Below are 20,040 nucleotides of genomic sequence, written 5' to 3'. Positions count from 1 at the left end.
GACGGTCGGAAGCCTGTCAATCGGATAGGAACGCCCAGTCCCGCAGAAGACATACCTGGAATCGGCGGTGAAAATAAGGTATGTACGGGGAAAAAAACAGCCGATTGTCATTAGGACAACTCGGCTGAATGTAATGTTAAAAATAATTTTTTTGGGTGAACCCCCGCTTTTAAGTGGTACTGCAGCTTAAGTTTTAATAAACTTAAATTATGCTCTAGTGGTCACAGTCAGTATTTATATGTAGACATCTTCTTTTTTTTTTTTGCTTTAATTTTACCTTTTTCCTCTGGTGATCTTTTTAGTAAAGCAGTCCATAGATCATGAAGTATTCTTTCCTTCCACCATGGGTGGTTTTTGTAATTTACAGAGATGGATGTATTTATTGTAACTGATGAGCGTGCATCACAGACATCTATCTGTTCTCATGATTTTTGTCTGGATGTACAGGTTTTTTTGGACATTCTAAACCTATATAGCAAAATGGTATATTCTCCTTGTCTTCACTCTTCCATGAAAAAGAGGCAATGGATGGACCATTCTTACCATTTAAGAATAAAAGTGGCAGGCTCACTGTTCTGAGACTTCCTTGAGGACAGGTTTATAGTACTGTCCTCCGTCATTTTATGACCATGAATAATTGCCCAACGCTAAATTGTCACAGAACCTAAGTGGGAAATTATATATATATATATATATATATATATATATATATATATATATATATATATATATATATATATATATATATATATATATATATATATATATATATATATATATTAATCCATGCAAGCTCAAATCCCTTGTAATGGGGCTGTGCATGCAATGTAGGTGGTAATTGCTTGTTTTGATGTAGGGCAAGGGTCTCCAACTCCAAACAAAAAAGGGCTAATTTACTGTGCTTCAGAGGGGGAGGAGGGGGGTGGTACTGTGGCCAGTGGGAGTAGAAAATGCCCCAGCGACACTGAGAGTAAAAACAATACATAGCACCTGTGGTCAGTTGGAGGAGGAATTGGGCCCCATTGTTGGTGTCAGTGGAAGGAATAATGCACCATTGTTGGTGTCAGTGGGAAGAATATTGCCCCATCATGGTGTCAGTTGGCGGTATTACACCCCACTGTTGGTGTCAGTGGATGGACTAGCACCTCCTCATTGGTGTTTGTGGAAAACATAGTGCCTTGTATCAGTGGGAGGAATAGTTAACACTTATCAGTATCTTTTCAGCAATACAGCAATCCTTTTCAGAAAGACCTGTATATGAAATGCATGTTTATCAATAAAAGTATTAAACCATAAACAAGTATGTAATATAAACACATGCAAAAAAGTTAATTTTTAATGTACATTTTTAAAAGACCCATTTTATTTTATGTGCAGTGGGAGCACCATCTTCTGACCCCTTAAAGTTAAGATTTTAAAGGAAGATTTTTAACTATTATGCATGAGAAGGAAGAATTCAGGGGAAGGGAATGATTGTGAGGAAAAATGAAAGAGAGAGTAGATGTCAAGGCATGTATGATATGGGTGCATTTAAAATACAGTAGGTATTCTGTCACAATATTTAGATTGTGAGCACATTATATTCTGTGTTTGAGTTTTTAATCCACAGTATTTCCACAAAATAGGTTATTTATCCTCATCATATTTATTAAATTATATATTTTTTCCAGGTTATAAAGCATTGAAGGAGTTGATGAGATCTTTGGTCCAGTTGCAAGATGAGCTGCTTTTCCAGTTTCCAGAAACCCGCTACCTAATAGATGGAAAAAAGTGCAATGCAGACAGGTAAATAATTTTTGTGCAAGTATTTCTCCTCTTTGTAATGCAGGCTGGGGTACCTTCAGTACAATGCTCGGGGAAGTCGTCTTTCCTACTATAATTTTAGAAGGGGCTCATGTCTGTTTATTTTAACTTGCAAAGCATCGGTGAGAACTTACTCACTTGCTACCAAAAAGCTGAGTGAGCAGCATTCTGCCTTATTGTGTCTCATTGTAATACTGTGTGTAGACCCTGACAAATTAGCCATTATTGTCCATAATTCTGAACCAAGGACATTGTTTACTAAAGTGTAGTATTCTTTAAAATAAGTGTAGAGAAAATTGTCCACAACCGCAGACCTCCCTTTTCGGAAAGCATTTGTCTTGCAAGCAATCAGTGAGATGTGGTGGATACATGCAGCAAAGGGGTGACATATCACTGAAACACACAGGTTGGCAATCACTTTTGCTGGTGACCACAATCCTCAGGCATGGGAATACCTGGTAGTTTATTTTTCACTTGAGAACTTATGGGGTGACGTGATTGCCTGTGATGTGGTGAAACTGAGAATCATCTTAATTTCTAATTGGAATACGACTACCTAAAGGCATGCCAATCGCACCAGGCGCTAAACATAATTAAACAAAAAAAGCTTAAGGCTGGATGTTTAGCTTGTATAGACTAATTTTTTTTTTGGGTGCCTGGGAAGTACAGGTGCAGCATACAGTCAGCAAAAAGCAGCCCGTCAAAGTCAACGATGGACTGAAATGCGGTGCTCACGGTCCGGAATGGATACAGGCCTTAGGGTGGGTACAGATCAAAACAATTTCCAGCTGTGTAAAGCTTCTGCATATTTCAGCCTGGCATTGATTTTAAAGGGCTCCTTGCAGGAGGTTATACACAACTCCGGTGCCTCCCGGGAGCACAAAAAATGCCAATTAGGCTATATATGACCCAAACTGCCTGTGTACATGAGCACTTAATGTACAGTAAGCATGCAGCCTCTGTTCATTTTGGAAAGATGCAGTTTGGAAGGCAACTGTTTACATTATAAGTATAATTAAATGGAAGAACAAAAATGTAATGTAGCACTACCCACGGAGGAGCTGGTTTTTCGGGTGGCACGATTACCTCATGGCTCCCCTGAATTCCTAGGGATGAATGATGCGTATTGCATTTGGTAGAAGTAAAGGAATGTCCACAACAGGTTCTCTTTGCTCTTTATTACCCAGCCGGGTAAAAACAAACTTGTGGTGAGGAAAGTAAAGTTGAAGAATAAAGGAGAACAGCAGATTCAGGCGTGATGATAGGGAAACAGTCCTGCTCCCAAGCGTAACAATTCTCTGCGCCACTCCTGCCTGAGTGGGTTTAGTGTACCCGGACAGGCCCCTCTCACTGACCTGGCAGCCGGAGTATCACTCGAACATTTGTAGGATAAAGTCCCTGCCACAGACCCTCCTTGGTGAACTTGAGCTTAAGGAAAAGTCTCTGCCACAGTAGTTACGAAGGCAATCCTCCTTGGATAAATGACACCTGGATCTCCTTCAACTTGTCGCTCAGCTACCTTGATCCCCGGTGGTTTGTCAAGGCCCTTTTGGATTGTCAGCCTCTCAATGGTGCTCCTCAGACGGACTCCCCATCGAAAAGCAATACAGCTTGGGATCCTCAAAGGTGGGAACTTAGTCGCTTACTGGGTTCCCGTCGCTGTTCAGATGCTCCGGGCCAACATCGTCCCAGAACCAGGAACACCGTGTGGCACGCACGCCCCAGCCAGGTAGGCCAAAACACTGTGGTGCCGTGATGTGGCCACCCTCGAAGAAAAAGACCCAGAGCAATGGCATCTGCCCCATAAATACCCTCCCCCAGCATGCACAGCGAGGCCACACCCCGCAGATTGGCTGCTGGGGAAGAGCACCCAAACCTTGACTTCACTGCTGCCATCTATCGCACAAGGATGGGAAGAGCACCCCAATGCAACAGAATAGCCTACAGCACAGCCAAGCTGAGACAGAGACCCTGCTTTGCACTCAACAATTTGGATCAGAGTTTAACTACACTCCATCTCCCTCTAAATTTAACTAGCACCGGTACCATAAAGTACACAGGCGCTACAGTAATGTAGCTTACCAGTCATGTAGTAGCTACATTAGTTTTTTATTTTACAGGTTAAGGATATTTTCAGCAAATACAGAAAATACCTGACAACTTAGGAAGGCCATACACGGTTTGAACCCATGGTTGCAGGAAAGATATTCAGTCGGTGTTTGGCCGGCCTTATGCAGTGTAACTCCCTAGCTGGACAGAAAGAAGTACAATCTTCTCTTCTTTTCTACTAACCCCATCATCCTCTTTTTACCCCATCATCCTCTTTATATTGGAGATGAATAAAGAAAGATATGTGGAAAGTCTAGCCTCGGTAGAAACCATTATTTTTTTTTATTTTTTTTGCCAAGAAAGGTGTTTATAGATATGGTGTTCCTGATCAAGCAAAATAAAAAACAAACAAAAACTTTGTGGTGAGATTTGTGTCAATACAAAGAAAATTGGCGCAAATCGCACTGCAAACAACCGCATGCGATTTCCGTGTGTGTATGTGTACATAGGGATTAAAGGGACACTAAAGGCAGAATTTTTTTTAAATAACAAACATGTTATACTTACCTCCGCTGTGCAGTTCGTTTTGCACAGAGTGACCCGGATCTGTGTCTTCTGGGGTCCCTCGGCGGCTGTCTCGGCTCCTCCTCGCAAAAGCTTTCCACGTTCATGCGAGCTCCCCTCGCATGGTGGAAAGCTTTTGCGAGCGCGCTCCCGTGATACATCGGCGGCCATAGCCGCCGACTGTATCACTCGGCCCGCCCCCCGGCGCGCCACGTCATCCACTGTGATTGACAACAGTGCCAGCCAATGGCTGCGCTGCTATCAATCTGCCCAGCCTAGCCAATCAACGGCCAGGCTGGGAAACCAAGAACATCACGTGAACGCGCCCGGGAATTTCGAACGGTCAGGTAAGTAAAACGGGGGCTCGGAGGGGGGCGGTACCATCGGATGTTTTTTCACCTTAATGCATAGGATGCATTAAGGTGAAAAAACGTTTACCTTTACAACCCCTTTAATATATATACGTATAATCCGTTTAAACCATGTTAAAACTCGCAGTACATATTTGGTAGAAAATCAGGGCTGCTGGAGGTGCTCACAGGGCTGGAGGAGAAGTTCAGGGACCCTGGGGGTATAGGGCGAAAGTGATGTCCGCTTGGAGACAGACTGCCTCTACATCTCCTCCAGCCCTATGAGCCCCTTCAGCGGCCCTGATTTGCTACCAGATATGTACTAAGTTCTAAACTGCCCACTGGATCTCCCGTTAATCCCTTTCTATACACACACACCCTGTGGAAAATCAAATGCGATTTGGAAAGGAACCGCACTGCATTCCTGTTCAAATTGCATGCGACTTTGACGTTCGTTTTGTATTGACGCAAATCACACCTCAAAGTATCGGTGTTGGGAGCGTTAGGGCAAATACAGATGCTTGCTCAAATGCCTTGCATCGGTGCATCTCTATCTACAAGCTATTCACAGACAGTGTTTTGGGACGACAGGTAAAAAAAAAACCTTGTCCAATTCATTTTGCTTTTCTCCTGTTAAGCCAATGCCAGAGAGGTCTGCACTGCACTGCACTTCCCTGACTTCAACCTTAGGCTAAACATGAACATTTTGACGATCTGCCCGACCCGCTGCACTCTGTTTACAGACAGCTATAGACATACATTGTGGATTGCATTAAAGGGGTTGCATTAAAGGTACAATTTTTTTCTTTCCTAAAAAGCAAAATCGACGGATGAGGTAAGTGAAGGGGGACTGCACTAAGGTAAACTTAGTGCAGTCCCCCTTCACTTACCTCATCCGTCGATTTTGCTTTTAAATGTCCTTATTTCTTCTGAGAAAGCAAAATCGAAGGATAAGGACATTTAAAAGCAAAATTGACGGATGAGGTAAGTGAAGGAGGACTGCACTAAGGTAAAGGAAGCTATTTAGGAAAAATGTACAACCCCTTTAAAGCTGGGTACACACGGGCCAAAAATTGGCCGAAAGTGTTTGGTTCGACATGAACTGTATGATTTTCAGCCCATCAGTCAGAAGCCAGTCTCATGACTGGCTTCTGTTGAACCAGAATGCTGGAAAATCAGCATCTGATAAGCCAATGGCTGCGAACAGTAATCACTGTTTGGGGGGGTGGGGGCAGTTCTCCTATTGGAACACAATAGCTCAGTCAGGAGATCACTGCACTAAAATGTGATCTGACTACGGCCAATGAGGTGAGCAGAAAAAAAACATCCCAGGTGTACCCAGCATAAGAGACCTACCCTGTTGTTATCTGTCCAGCTAGGCCCCATATACACAGGACTCTGCTAAACGTACGTTCAGAGGCAGTTGGACGCTTTTTTCAACTGCCCCTGAACTCATGCAATGTTATCCTATGTGACCATGTACACTGTCTCGTTTATTGCCGTTTTCTAGGCAGTTGCATTTAACAGCGTTTCTTTGAAAGCAAAAAAATGGGTTCAGACACTGAAGAGTTCCATGTTTCAGACGCCAAACGTGGTAACCTGCATTTAGCAGCGTTTAGTTTTTCGTTTTTGCCCATTTAAAAAAAAAATATATATATATAATGTATTTTAAATGCTTCTAAATGCAAAACGCTGCTAAACGCGGCATGTAAATGAGGCAAAACTAACGTTTTAAATGTGGGTTACTATCTGTCAAAATTAATCATTTAGGGGCAGTTGTAAAAACGTCCCGTGTACATGAAGCCCTTACACTTATTTAGAAACTGCTGACAGGTATGCAGGCAATGCTAGACTTTTTATTTCTTTTTTACCAAGCACAATTTGCAAACTACGTTTTTATGAAATAAAATGGAATTCGGATCAAACATCAGGTTTAATCATGTAATATTAAAAGTTGGCAGCATTGTGCGTAAAACATTTTAAAATGGCTCTAAACCATTATACTTTTCCTCTAAGCACTTTTATCGATAGACATATTGCTTTTGTGCGCATTGTGTGTACTTTTTTTTTTTATATATATGTAAAACATTTTAAATCGTAAATGTTTTCTAACATTGCTTTGTATGCAGTGATGAGGAAATCCCCAGCGATGAGGAAGAAATGGAAAAAAGCGATTCGGAAACCCTAAAGAATAAAGGTGCTCCCAAACGGAAGCTAAATATTAGTGAATATCCTGAGTTTATGGCAAAACGATTTGCAGACTTTAGATCCTACAGAAACACCACCTTACAGAAGTGGCACGACAAGACAAAACTTTCTGGTAAAATAAGCAAGGTGAGTGTCTGTGTAATTGCCTCTCAAAGAGAACCAGAACTGTGGAAGCTGTGTCCAAAAATGGCAAGCTGAGGACAAAAGACTAGTTCTGAATATTCCCTGTGGGCCGCCTGCAGCTGTTCTTTATCCCAATACTGCCTTACCATACCTTGTTCCACACTGTGTCTCTGTGTGGAGACGACCTTCTAGTAGAAGCAGTGTATAGCTTCCTCCTGTGAGAGCTTGCCCCCTGATGATTGGTGGTCAGATAACTGATGGAGAAATAATCAAGCAGCAGATTAAGAGGTTCAGAAAGCACAGATCCACAGAATGAATAAAGGCAAAAGCGGGAATATTTTTGTCTGCGGGTCCTCCAGTACAGCTTGCTCTTTAGCAATCAGAGAAATGAACAGCCCAGTAATGACCTCGCACTCCAAATCTTGAAAGTCTAGCAGTCAAAAGTCAAGTGCCTTAGTTGATCTCCTATTGCATATACAAAGCTATTAGGCAAATATGAAGGCCCACAGCAGCCAGGTTTTAGGTGTCACCATGTATCTTCAGGTTTTTGTTTTTATTTTTTTAAACATGTACGTTGCTTTCTTAGAAATATCTCAGTACAGTGTTCAAATGGCTTAATTTCCTTATGCTTATGTTTTCCAGGGTCTCGGTAGTGGTTCAGATCGATCCATAATGCTGCAAATAGAGCAGATCATGATGGACAAAGAAAGATTATTGAGGCGCACACAGACAAAACGTTCACTTTATAGGATATTCGGAAAACCTGAGCCAGATTCCCCTTTGCCAGAGCATGTTCCTGATGAAGCAATGGTATTTAAATTATAGCTGTATTGACTAACATGAATTTACTTTGATGCTTTTTGTTCTTCTTATACATTTATGTTGTACTCTTAAGGGTCCATGCCCACTGGCTTACAAAAATCGCTGCTTCTACAAGCGTTTTGTGTTTTTCCTGTAGAGGCAATGCTATCCTATGTGTCAATGCACATTGGGATGATTAGAGGCATATTTTGAGCTCTGCGATTAGTGGCAAGAAAAAAAACCTTCTGGTATGGGATTTTCTGGCAGAAAGTCCTAAGCTTGCCTAAACTGTGTGCAAAAACTCTATAAAGGAGCGATTTTTTTATTAAATTTTTTTCTGCCAAAGGAATTGGTATATTTTTAAGCCCAGTGTTTATGGAGCCAAAGAATACTGATGTATGAATCAGAAGACATTATGTAACATAATCTCATATTGACTGACCTGTCAGTTTTCTTTGGAACAGAAGCTGCGATTAAACCTGGTTCCACATTTGTTCCAGTATAATGGTGCTTTTATGAGTGTTGTACCAGAATGGAGAGACTTTATATGAAATTGTCTAAATACCTTAATGCACATGTATCAGTTCTCAAAAGCCTAAAATTCAGTATTTCATTCCTATGCATAACTTGTTAAAAATATTATTAAAATTTGGTGTCTGTTGACTAAAGCTTTTATTGCATTGATGTGCTGAATTTTATATTGAGTTATGCAGTATTTTGTATGTAGAAGTCAACTCGTAACATGGTTTTTGCTAAAAATACGAGGTCTCTGCTGATAAGTTCTTGATTACTATTAGTGGATAGTGATCAAATGACACGTGCTTAAAGCAGTTTTTTGTATTAAATTGTCTTGTAGATGATGGTGTGATTAAATCATAGCAGGGCAAATCTTTGCTTGCATTTTCTTAAACACAAGTAAAATCATAATGTGATTAAATGATTTTATGTTGCTAATGGTTTAATCTAGTTTCTAAGAAGACCTACAGAATTAGTGGTCCCTGTCAACATGGCTGTTGTATGAGATATTTTCTACCAACGGGATATAAAAATGGAAGTTCCTATACTTGCCAGGTGCCATGGCAATGCAGGTTTCTCTACCAGTGGCAATGTTTTACTAGAAAGTCTTGCATCTTAAGCCCTTTTGACACCGGTGTACTTAAACTTAAGCCTGTGTCAGGGCTGTATTAGCCTGCACAGCGATACACCAGTATTTTGTGTATCCCTGGGCAGGCAGTCCCATTCATGTCAGTTGGGATGCAGCGGCTGCATGGACACAGCCGCTGCACCCAATATGATAGCCATGCGGTTGTGAAAGTGGCAAGAATGAGACTTCTTGCACAGGGATGCACGGAACACCCGTGCATCCTCGTGCAGGAAAACAGGGCCCTTGCATGGGTGTATGCTTAAGTACGTCCATGTGAATCAGGCCTTCGATAGGAGAGACTGAACCTGGCTTTATCCCAGCTTGGTACATTTGTGAAATGTTTCTGTGTGCAAAGGAGGGTGGCTTTTGGCTGCCAAGGTGGTTCTGTCTGAATCACATTTACATCAATGCATTTCGCTGTTAAAACCAACATTTATTATTCTTGTTAATATTTTACAGAACATCCAGGTAGAGGGAAAATCTAATGCTCAGGTTAAAGAATTCGATGAAGAAATTTTTGATGATGATGATTTCTACCACCAGGTAAATTTTAACCTTGAAGTTCCAAACGTTTTGTTAAAATAATCATACCTTTAAAAAAAAAAAATGTACTTAAAACATTTTGTTAACTGGTACTGAAGCCTTGGTATAGAAAAACAAATAGGGAAATGTTTGGCTGTCTGATCATTCTGTGACCTGCCACTGTCATGTACATATATTATCCTGAAGAAGACTTGGTTGGTTGTTTAGAGATTTCTCAACAATGTAACAGCACTGGTAATTTAGTGTGGTTGTAAAATAGAATGATTTGAGGGGTGTGGTCAGGTCAGCGTGTGGATTATGATGACCCTAGCCCACAGTTTTTTTTTCTTGTATGTGCCCTTGCCTACGTCTACCAAGGGATAGCTGACACAAACTGAAGTCAGGTGAACCTCATGTAAGCAAAGGTCCTTTAGCATTCGGTTTTATTATCACATAACAATTCCGTAAATGTTCTCGCCCAAGATGGTGTACAGCCATGGAATGCTTCCCTATACTAACCTAACTGGGTGTGTGACGTTTATTATTGTTAAAGCTGAACGTTAGCGATTTTACTTGCAGAAGGCTTTATATTTCTGGACATTCAGTCCTGAGATGTACACATCCTCTTATAGCAAGCCAGGATAACCAATTTCAGCAACACAGGTGTTATCCTTCCTCTTGCCTGTAACCGGACAGTGAAAGTGGAACAAGCATACTGATGAGCTATGTTCTGTCGCACCACTCTGTCCTCCTAGCAGCATGTCCATTGTAAGCACATGAGCACCGCAGCTTAACTAACTGGCTCCTGGTACTGCTTCTCGTTCTCCCAGACTGATCTGTGCTTTGCAAGGGTGAAACTAGTCTGTGAAATTCAGGTACTTACACTGCTATCATCAAAAAAAAAATAGATATATATATTTTAACAAGCTGCATTATTTTGCCTTTTATATCCACCTAAAGTTCAGATTTAAGGTGATTTGTAAAGCTTTATATATATATATATATATATATATATATATATATATATATATATATATATAGTGTTATACTTGCCTCCTCTGCACAAGGGTTTGGCACGGAGTGGCCCCAAACATCCTTTTCTTGAGTGCCCCCACGGAGAGTCGCTTTCCATGGGGGCACTTGTGCGGGTGCGCTCCCATGTCCTGCTGCTGCGTCCATTGACACAGACAGCAGGACTCGGCCCTGCCCCCTGATTCCCATATTAATGGATTTGATTGACAGCAGCAGAAGCCAATAGAATGCATTAAGGTGAAAAACCGTGCGGGTTAACAATCCCTTTAATCATGACACTGTAAATAAAAATTTTGGGGGAATCAAAAAATAAAGGAGGGAGGAGGAATATGATGGTGGGTATGGAAAAGTTGATTGCACTATACTTTTATTGACTTACAGCACTTCCATCTAATGTGTAAAGCATTGTCCTGGCCTTACCATTTTTATGTGATTTATTTTGGTTTTACCTGAAGTTCTTTTAATTACTGAAATAAAGAATGGAAGTTTTTTTTTTTTTTCCCACAAAAAAGTTTTTATTAAGGAAAAGATAGTCATACATATACGCGTACAAAAATGCACAAGTAGAAAAACATGGCAATACTTCTGGTAGTGCAATTATGGCATAACATAAACAAGGTAACACAATTTATCACGGCATCAATGAGCACGTAAAGTAGAACCATGCAGTACTTAAAATAATAACACCAGGTAAATACCATAAGCCTATGGACAAACCATGAATAACCGACACTTGTGGTTCAAACAGGGGGCCTGGAGGAGGTGTTGGTCGGCTATATCGCCAGAGGGGCCAAGGGCCCTAGTTGGAGAGGGGGAAGGAGAGAGAAAAGAAGAAGAAAAAAGGAAGAGAAAAAGGGGGAGTGGGGTGGGTCCAGGTCGTGAGAATCCTTCTGACAAGTAATTTCTTGCTAGCAAGGGAAGAGGGACTTGTAAAAATCTGAGTTCCTGAAGTGTGACCAACAGGCCCACGTCGTTGTAAACTTCTGAATACGATCTTGGGCAATATAAATCAATTCTTCCATCTCCTCAATTTTGGACACCCTGGCCAGCCACGCTCTGATGGTTGGGATATCCGATGAACGCCAGTGGGTGGGGATGCAGAGTCTGGCCGCATTGACCATGTGCATGGCCAGTGATTTCTGGTAGGCGTGTCGGGAGAGGGATGTGTGGTGTAAAAGGTACTGAGCTGGGGTGTAGTCTAAGGTATAGGTGGTGACCGAGGAAATTATGGAGTGAACTTCTCTCCAGAATGGTTGGAGCAAAGGGCATTCCCACCAGATATGAATCATGGAGCCTATTGCATTTTGACACCTCCAACAGGTGTTCGGAACTGAGGGCGAGAACTTGTGTAAGCGAGCTGGGGTCCTATACCATTTTGTAATGATTTTATATCCATTTTCCTGGATAGCTACATTCATCGATCCTTTGTGAGCAAATGTATAGATGGATTCCCAGTCTTCTTCCATAAGAGTTAGTTGTAGATCTGCTTCCCAGGAAGTATGTAGCGAATGTGTCAGGGAGGGGTCCTTGTCAGCTTGCAGAAGGGCATAAATATATGAGATTAGATGTCTCTGGGGCGTAGAGCGTGTGCATAGTGTTTCAAATGGCGTGAGACGTCTATTCCAAGGGTCGCTTGAGTTTGTGGAGGTAAGGAAGTGCGACAGCTGTCTGTATGACCAGAAGGGAAAGGCACCCGTACAAGAATCGGAGTTCAACTCATCGTAAGAACGCCGACGGCCTTTATGAAAGAAATGACAAGCCAGAACCTCCTCGTGTGGCCATTCCCTTTGCAGGAATGTTTTGGACTCTCCCGGTGGAAACTCAGGGTTCTCTCTCACGGGAGTCAGCGGACCTGGTTGTGAGGATAGGTTGAAGAGAGACTTGTGAGCATAGGTTGAAGAGAGACATCGCTTTCCTGAAGGCCAGAAGTGAGAGGAGAATGAGAGGGTGCTGTCTAATAGATGGGGGCCAGTATCTGGGCGTCAACCAAGGTAGTGTATGTGTCAAGAACTGTGAGAAGGAGTTTTCTAACATCACCCAGGGTTTCCTTTGTTTGTGAGTTTTCCAGTCGACTACTCTGGTTAGATGGCAAGCTAGGTAATATTTATACAGGTCAGGGAGCCCAATTCCACCCGACGTCTTAGCACAGGTCAGGCGCGAATATTTAATGCGTGGGGTTGAATTCTTCCATATGAAGGCTGTGCAGGCCTTTTTGTAGGTCGCAAAAAAGGAGGGGGGTAGGTGGATTGGGATAGTTTGCATTATGTATAAAAGGCGAGGTAGGACAACCATTTTAACGAAAAAGAATGGAAGTTTTATGACAATTCTTTGGAAGTGAAGGAATGCAGTTTTAACTAAATAACTAAATGAATAAGAGTTAATCATTGTAAGCACCATTGTTTGTGGCAAATGGTTTGTCCCTCTAACTTCCACTTTTGCTGCACAGCTTGGTCTGTTGAAGGAAATGGGGGGGGGGGGGGGAAGTAGGATCAACAGGTGAAAAACTAATTTGCAGGAAAGACTCAAACGCAAAGATTGCTTTGGTAATGCTAGTGACAGACTGCATCATATATCATTTTTTTTTATATTTCCTTTAGTACCACTTTAAGAGTTTGGTAGTGTAGGGAAGGCTTAGAAGCATGGTAAAGTTGTGATTTGTCAGAGAGATTTCCCATCACTTCCTGTTTTGATTTCCACTTAATAGTGAGCACACACACACATACACAAAATGGGACACAGCTAAATCTTGCCACACTACTCAAAATTTCCAAAAAAAAAAAAAATGAATGGGATTTGGCTTACTTAATGTTCTGATTACCACTTAGAAAACAAGCATATATCTCCACAACAGATGGCAGTAAAATTTTGACCATTCTAACCTAAAGGTTAGATTAACCTCAAAAAAACTATTAACCTCCCAACCAAATTAACCAACTAGTCATGTGTTATCTGTCTCTGATATGCACAGAGTAACTAAAGGAAAAAAATAAACATTTGGTAGTTCAGCCGAAGTCAACATATGTATTTTACTTTGATAGGTACTGTAATTAGATTATATATTTTCTATTAACCACTTGACAACCGGGCCTATTTTGGCACTTCTCTCCTTCATGTAAATATCACAATTTTTTAGCTAGAAAATTAATCAGAACCCCCAAACAGGGGCGTTTTTAAAAAAAAAATTAAATTGTATTTTTATTTTACTTCATTTTTTTATTTTTACACTTTTTTATTTTTACATAATTATTTTTTTTTTATCACTTTTATTCCTATTACAAGGAATGTAAACATCCCTTGTAATAGGAATCACTGTGACAGGTCCTCTTTATAGAGAGATGTGGGGTCAATAAAACCCCACATCTCTCCTCAAGGCTTACCAAGCATTAGATCGTGAAAAAAATTCACTGATCTATTGCCGACAGCCGCAATTGCGGCTTTGTTTACTTCCGGGTACCGAGCGTGACGTTCATAACGTCACGCCCGGACTTCCGACGGTCATAGAGATGACTGGTGACCATCTGTTTACCAGTCAGCTCTATGCTTTCCCAGCTAGCACCGGCCGATTCGCTCTCCGCACCGAATGGCGGCAGGAGGGGGGGACGTCCCCCCCCGCTGCCTATAAGAACGATCAATCGGTGGAACTGCGGCTTTGATCGTTCTTATCGTGCAGAGAATCTGCAGCTGAAGACGATGTTATCTGAATGATGCCTGTAGCTGAAGGCATCATTCAGATATCACCGCACAAAGTCGAGGACGTCCTCGGTCATCAAGTGGTTAAAGCAGTTCAGAACCTCTGTAGTTTTTTCACTTTCAATACATTTTTGTTAAGATTTAACCACTTCAGCCCCGGACGACTTTACCCCCCTTCCTGACCAGAGCACTTTTTACAATCTGGCACTGCATTGTTTTTAACTGACAATTTCGCAGTCGTGCGACGCTTCTTTTGGATGGTATTTGATCACCTCTGCGGTTTTTATTTTTTGCACTGTAAACTAAAAAAAAAGACAGACCATTTAAAAAAAACAAAAAAAAAAACATTTTTTTTACTTTCTGCTACAATAAATATCCCCCCAAAAATATATATAAAAAAAATGTCTTCCTCAGGCCAATATGTATTCTTCTACATATTTTTGGTAAATAAAATCACAATTGTATTGTGTATATTGATTGGTTTGCGCAAAAGTTAGTGTCTACAAAATAAAAGATAGATTTATGGCAATTTTATTATTATTATTATTTTTAAATAGTAATGGCAGTGATCTGTGTTTTTTATCGGGAATGCGACATTGCGGCGGACAGATCAGACTTTTGATACTATTTTGGGACAATTTACATTTATACAGCGATCAGAGCTAAACATAGCCACTGATTACTGTATAAATGTCACTGACAGGGAAGGGGTTAAACACAAGGGGGCGATTAAGGGGTTAAGTGTGTTCCCTCAACGTGTTCTAACTGTACAGGGTATGGACTACCAATGACATGAGAGATCGATGTTCCATATTTTTACAAACTTCTCATGGGTGTCTAGGAAAATGCTAGTGACCATTTCATTGATAATAAAGAAGGCTAAGCAACGGCCGACTTCTGTAAAGGAAACAAATGTTTCTAAGCTCTTGCTATGGTTTGTTTTGCTGCCAGTAATACATGCATTATTTATAACGTCCGTAGGTATTTACTGATTTCTATGAAGTGTGTTCTCGCTTCTTATGCAGGATCTCTTGCAGAAGCTTCTAATTGGGAAGAAGGAAGCTTTTTGGGTTCTCATTGTAGTGATTTTGCTCATGTCCTGTACTGGTGACCATATGAGGGCAAATCTCCTTAAATAGGTAGGGTAAGGCAAAATTCTAACCCTTCCCCATGCCTTCCAAAACTTACAAAAAAAATTTGAATGAGGCCTGGCTTTAAACTTAGATATTGTTTTCTGGTTTGCAACTCAGTATTGCAAATCTAAATCTGAGAAAAGTACAAATTGTATTTCCCACACTAATTCAGTTTTCAGAAGGACTGAGAATTTTTTTTGTCTGGACTCGTGGTAAATTTGCACGACTTTCTGCCTGAAAACGCTATGCTCAGGTGTGAATGGGGCCTAAAGGTTTAAGGTGTTTTACATTAATGCATATAATAAAAAATTGAATACAAAACTTTCAGTGTGCACCTTCCCCCTCAGCCCCCCTAATAGTTACCTAAGCCTGATCTTGATTCAGTGATGTGCACAAGAGTCAAGTCTCCCAGGTCACCCCCTCCTCATTGGCTGACTTGCATCCTGCTGATATCAATCACAGTCAGTGAGGAAGGAGCGGAGGATGGGGCTGAGCCACGCTCTGTGTTGTATGAACAAACATGAATGGCTCCATAGCAAGCGGCAGGAGGGAGGGGCCCAGAGCGTCAGCAGGGGACCCGAGAAGAGGAGTATCGGGGCTACTCTGTGCAAAACTATTTTACGGAGTAAGTATGTACCCAAACTTTTGCAGACGCCATTTTTTTGTTTTCTGTAATTTTGAAAGTGTAAATGATGGAAATAAAATCGAACTTTTTTTTGACATATTATAAGAATGTCTAATCTGTAATTTGATGCCTTTTGGAGATTTTTCCATCTTTCTTTGTTATGCACATTAAGCCTAGGTTCACATTGGAGCGATTTGTCATGCGATTTGAGAGATCAAATCGCATGACAAGTCGCAGCCTATTGGCGGCAATAGCACTGTTCCAATCGGTGCGACACCGATTTTGCGGCGCCGCACCGATTTGCAAAAGTAGTTCCTGCACTACTTTTGCCGATTTCAGGTGCGATTTCTATAGACATCTGTGTATGAAGCCACACAAATGTCTATCAAGTAGCACCTGAAATCGCGCTGACCTTGCTACTTTGAAATCGTGCTACTTTACTGGAAGTAGTGCGATTTCAAAGTAGCATCAGTGTGAACCAGGGCTAATACAAATTTTTACCTGGGGTGCCCGAACTTTCGATCCCCACTGTATGACTTGTTTATTAAAAGAATAAAATACATTTTTTTGCCTTTACAAACACAAGTACTTACTATATTATAATTTTATTTATTTCTGCAAAAAATACATTTCTGCAAATAAACATTCTTTAATACAAAATATAATCTCATTACAGTACAGTTCACTGTGAAATATATATATATATATATATATTGAATTCAGCTGAGCTACCAAATAGTCTTTTTATTTTTTTTATAACCATCAACTATTTTTATTTTTAATTCACCCTGCACAGATGAGTTCACAGACAGATAGCACCGAGTGACCACTCTCTTATGCTGCTTCATAATTTTGTCTCTGATAAATTCCAAATTCAGAGTTATGAGTAGTCACATCTTATCTTTTTTCCTGGTGACTGGTTAATTGGGGTGGCGGGGTTAATCTAAATTAAAACTTAAACTAATAGAGGTCAGTAAGGCAACAGAAACACCTGAGTAAAACAAATGAGGCTGCCAGCCGCAACTTTATCTTGGCTGGCTCCCAGGAGGCGATTGGCAGAGAATTAAAGTCGCTCTGGCGTTCTGTAAAGGTGAATAATGGGCGACACTTGTCAACACACAGCGTCTCCACAAATGTTCCAGATTGCAGGACTTCCGTGCCAACTGCTGCCATCCGTGCCGAGTGAATGAGAACAGGAGCAGTTGTCAACATCTGGCAGCACAGCAAGGAATGGGTGCAAGCCTGGGGAACCCTGCAGATTCTAAGTATGGTGCTTGGAGCTGTGGAGACTTTAATCACTTACCGCTCCTTGGCAGCAGGCAACAACAGCATATCCCAGCCTCGTTCATCACATGCAGACATCTGCTGAGCCGTAAGGCAGCTACGCATTAATTTCCCTTTCTTGCTTCCCATACCCCCCTGTCCTAACGTACCCCCCCTCCCTTACAAACACACACACGCACGCCACTACCACCACCATTTTCCCCTTTGACCAACTCCTCCCTCTGCTCTATTCCCCGACAACGGTGTTTCTTCTGAGAGATGATCTGTAAAGATTACCACTTCAATGTGTGCCAGTAATTGTAGGGAAGAGAGGGCCCCCTGACAGACACAGTATAGCACCTGTTCAGCTGACCGGGTTAATTTCTTCTGCTGAGTGGGATTAGGCAGAGATTCAACTTGAAGCCCATTCAACAAAAAGGATGAAGAAAATTGCTTTTTGTTTTCTGTCACATCTTACATTAAAACAGAGTGTCTTTCCTTTATTTGCCTGGACACTAAGCTGGCGAAGAGTCTTATATTTAGACACACCTTAACCAAAAGCAGTGCTTTGGGGTGGAAGAAGCTTTTTTTTCCCTTCTTCTTTTTTGGCCTGTGTGGGGGTTGATCTGGCAGAATAAGCAGAAGATCATATGTTTCAAGGGATGTTTGCTCTGTTAATCTGTTTAACAGAGATGTCACAGGTGTGATGTACAGAATGCATATATTTTAACGCTGTTTATTGCCATTTTGTATATATGGCAAGACACTTTTATGGGAAAACATTGCATTCTAAGAATACATACAATTAAAACATTTTTTTTAGGCACAACATAGTCCATCCAAATTAAACCGCTTCAGAAGTCTCAGCTGCTTTATTTGTAGTCAAGTGGAGCTCTGCATAGATTTCTAGTCTCTACTGCCCGTTTATGAGTTAAAAATCAGTTCACTTCAGTGTTCACACATCAGAGCTTAATGCTCAGCATGATTTACTCACACTTCCTAGTTAATTATTAGACATAGGGAGACATCATATATCACTCTCAAAAGAATATATTGAGTTTTGACGAGAGATATTTCTGTTTTGACTAATAAATTCAGAGCATAAAACAGGATGATGAATGGAGCTCTGGGTAGGGATAGGGTGGTGTTTTCCTCTTTAACACTAGCGGTGCTGAAATCTTGTATACCTTCTACCTGCATAATTTGCTTAAAGCGGGATTCCAGGGATGTATATCAAAAACACGATTTATTCCAGTTATATAGTAACTGAACATTTTAAATGTATTTTTGCATAGAGTTAGCATAGATACATGAATCTGTCTTGGGTTGAGCCCTCTGTAACCCCCTAAATGGCAGTACCCAGCCTGGGAAGGAAGAGTCTGCACTCTGAGCCAATCGGAACATTACAACTTTGTAGAGGGCACTCAGTCAGCAGAATTACAGGAGGTGATAACGCAGTGGTGAGCTCATCGATATGTTGCTAAAAATTCTGTATGAACCCTCTGCAGACTACTATACACCATTTCTAGTAAACTTTTCAATAAAAAATACAGGGATTTTTAGTTCACATACACTGCAATATATGTTTAAGCTGGCCAGTTGGACAACAGCTGTCTCACATTTAACATATGCAGGTGGTGTGGCTCTCTTTGGGCGGCCATAGCAGCCCATTCAATTGAGCACCTGCATTTTCTGCAAGGCAAAAATCCCTGACCTATTTTTTTTTTTAAAACCTAGGTGCATGGAACCAGGTGGTGACTTGCAGGTTCACGCACCCAAAAATCGCCACATTTTCTAATGCTTGTGTTCTGTCATTATTCCAAGCATCAACTACCCTTTCAGTAAAATAATACTTCTTAAGGTTAGTTTTGAACTTTCCTCTAGTTAGTTTGCAGTCATGTCCCTGTGTTCTTGATTTTGGTTTGATATTGAAAATTTGCCCTCCTGGTCCTTATTCAACCCCTTGATGTATTTTAAAGGTTTCAATCATGTCTCCCCTTTCCCTTCTTTCCTCCAGACTGTAAATATTAAGTTTATGAAGTCACTCTCGATATGTTATACCTTTTACCATTTCGGTTACCTGTGTCTGGACTCATTGTATCTTATCAATATCTTTGTGTAAGTGAGGTCTCCAGAGTGGAACACAGTATTCTAAATGCGGTTTTACTAAAGATCTTTATATGGGAATCGGAACCTCCTTCCTCCTGCTGGTGACCCCTCTAGTGATCCATCCTAAATTTATATTTGCTTTTCCCACTGCCTGGTCACACTGTTTGCTCATTTTGCAATCATCTGAAATAAGTACCCCTAAATCTTTGTCTTGTGTAGTGCTGGCTAACACTGTACCTCCAAATCTCTCAGGTACATTATTTTACATTTCGAAACCTTGAACTGCAGTCTCCACTGCTTTGACCAACCTTCCAACAATGCCAAATCACATTTCATGTTACAGACACCTCCAGGGATATCAACCCTATTGTACACCTTTTTGTGTCATCAGAAAAAAGACATACCTTGCCCAACAAACCTTTAGTTTTATCATTTACACATAGATTAAATAGAAGAGGACCCAGTGCAGAGCCTTGTGGTACACCACTAGTGTTTACGCTCTGTTCTGAGTGAACCCCATTTACAACCACACTCTGGTATCTATCCTTTAGTCAAATGCATATCCACTGAACCACCCAAGGGTTAAGTCCTAGCTTGTACAAGTTTTGTTGTGGAACTGTATCA

At 41.0% G+C, this 20,040-nt stretch overlaps 1 protein-coding gene across 1 annotated transcript in view; it reads left to right on the top strand.

Annotated features, from left to right (window-relative positions):
- AATF (apoptosis antagonizing transcription factor) overlaps positions 1 to 20,040 on the top strand; it is a 201,177-nt gene that overhangs the window by 85,618 nt on the left and 95,519 nt on the right. Inside the window, exons 5-8 of the mRNA XM_040337825.1 lie at positions 1,671 to 1,785; positions 6,896 to 7,100; positions 7,740 to 7,907; positions 9,502 to 9,585. Of these exons, the coding sequence (XP_040193759.1) occupies positions 1,671 to 1,785; positions 6,896 to 7,100; positions 7,740 to 7,907; positions 9,502 to 9,585 (572 nt within the window). The remainder of the gene's footprint in view (positions 1 to 1,670; positions 1,786 to 6,895; positions 7,101 to 7,739; positions 7,908 to 9,501; positions 9,586 to 20,040) is intronic.

This window comes from Rana temporaria, chromosome 2, assembly GCF_905171775.1.
Source record: "Rana temporaria chromosome 2, aRanTem1.1, whole genome shotgun sequence".
NCBI classification, from domain to species: domain Eukaryota; kingdom Metazoa; phylum Chordata; class Amphibia; order Anura; family Ranidae; genus Rana; species Rana temporaria.
Note: the sequence above shows the minus strand (reverse complement) of the source record. Positions and strands in the feature narration are given on the sequence as shown.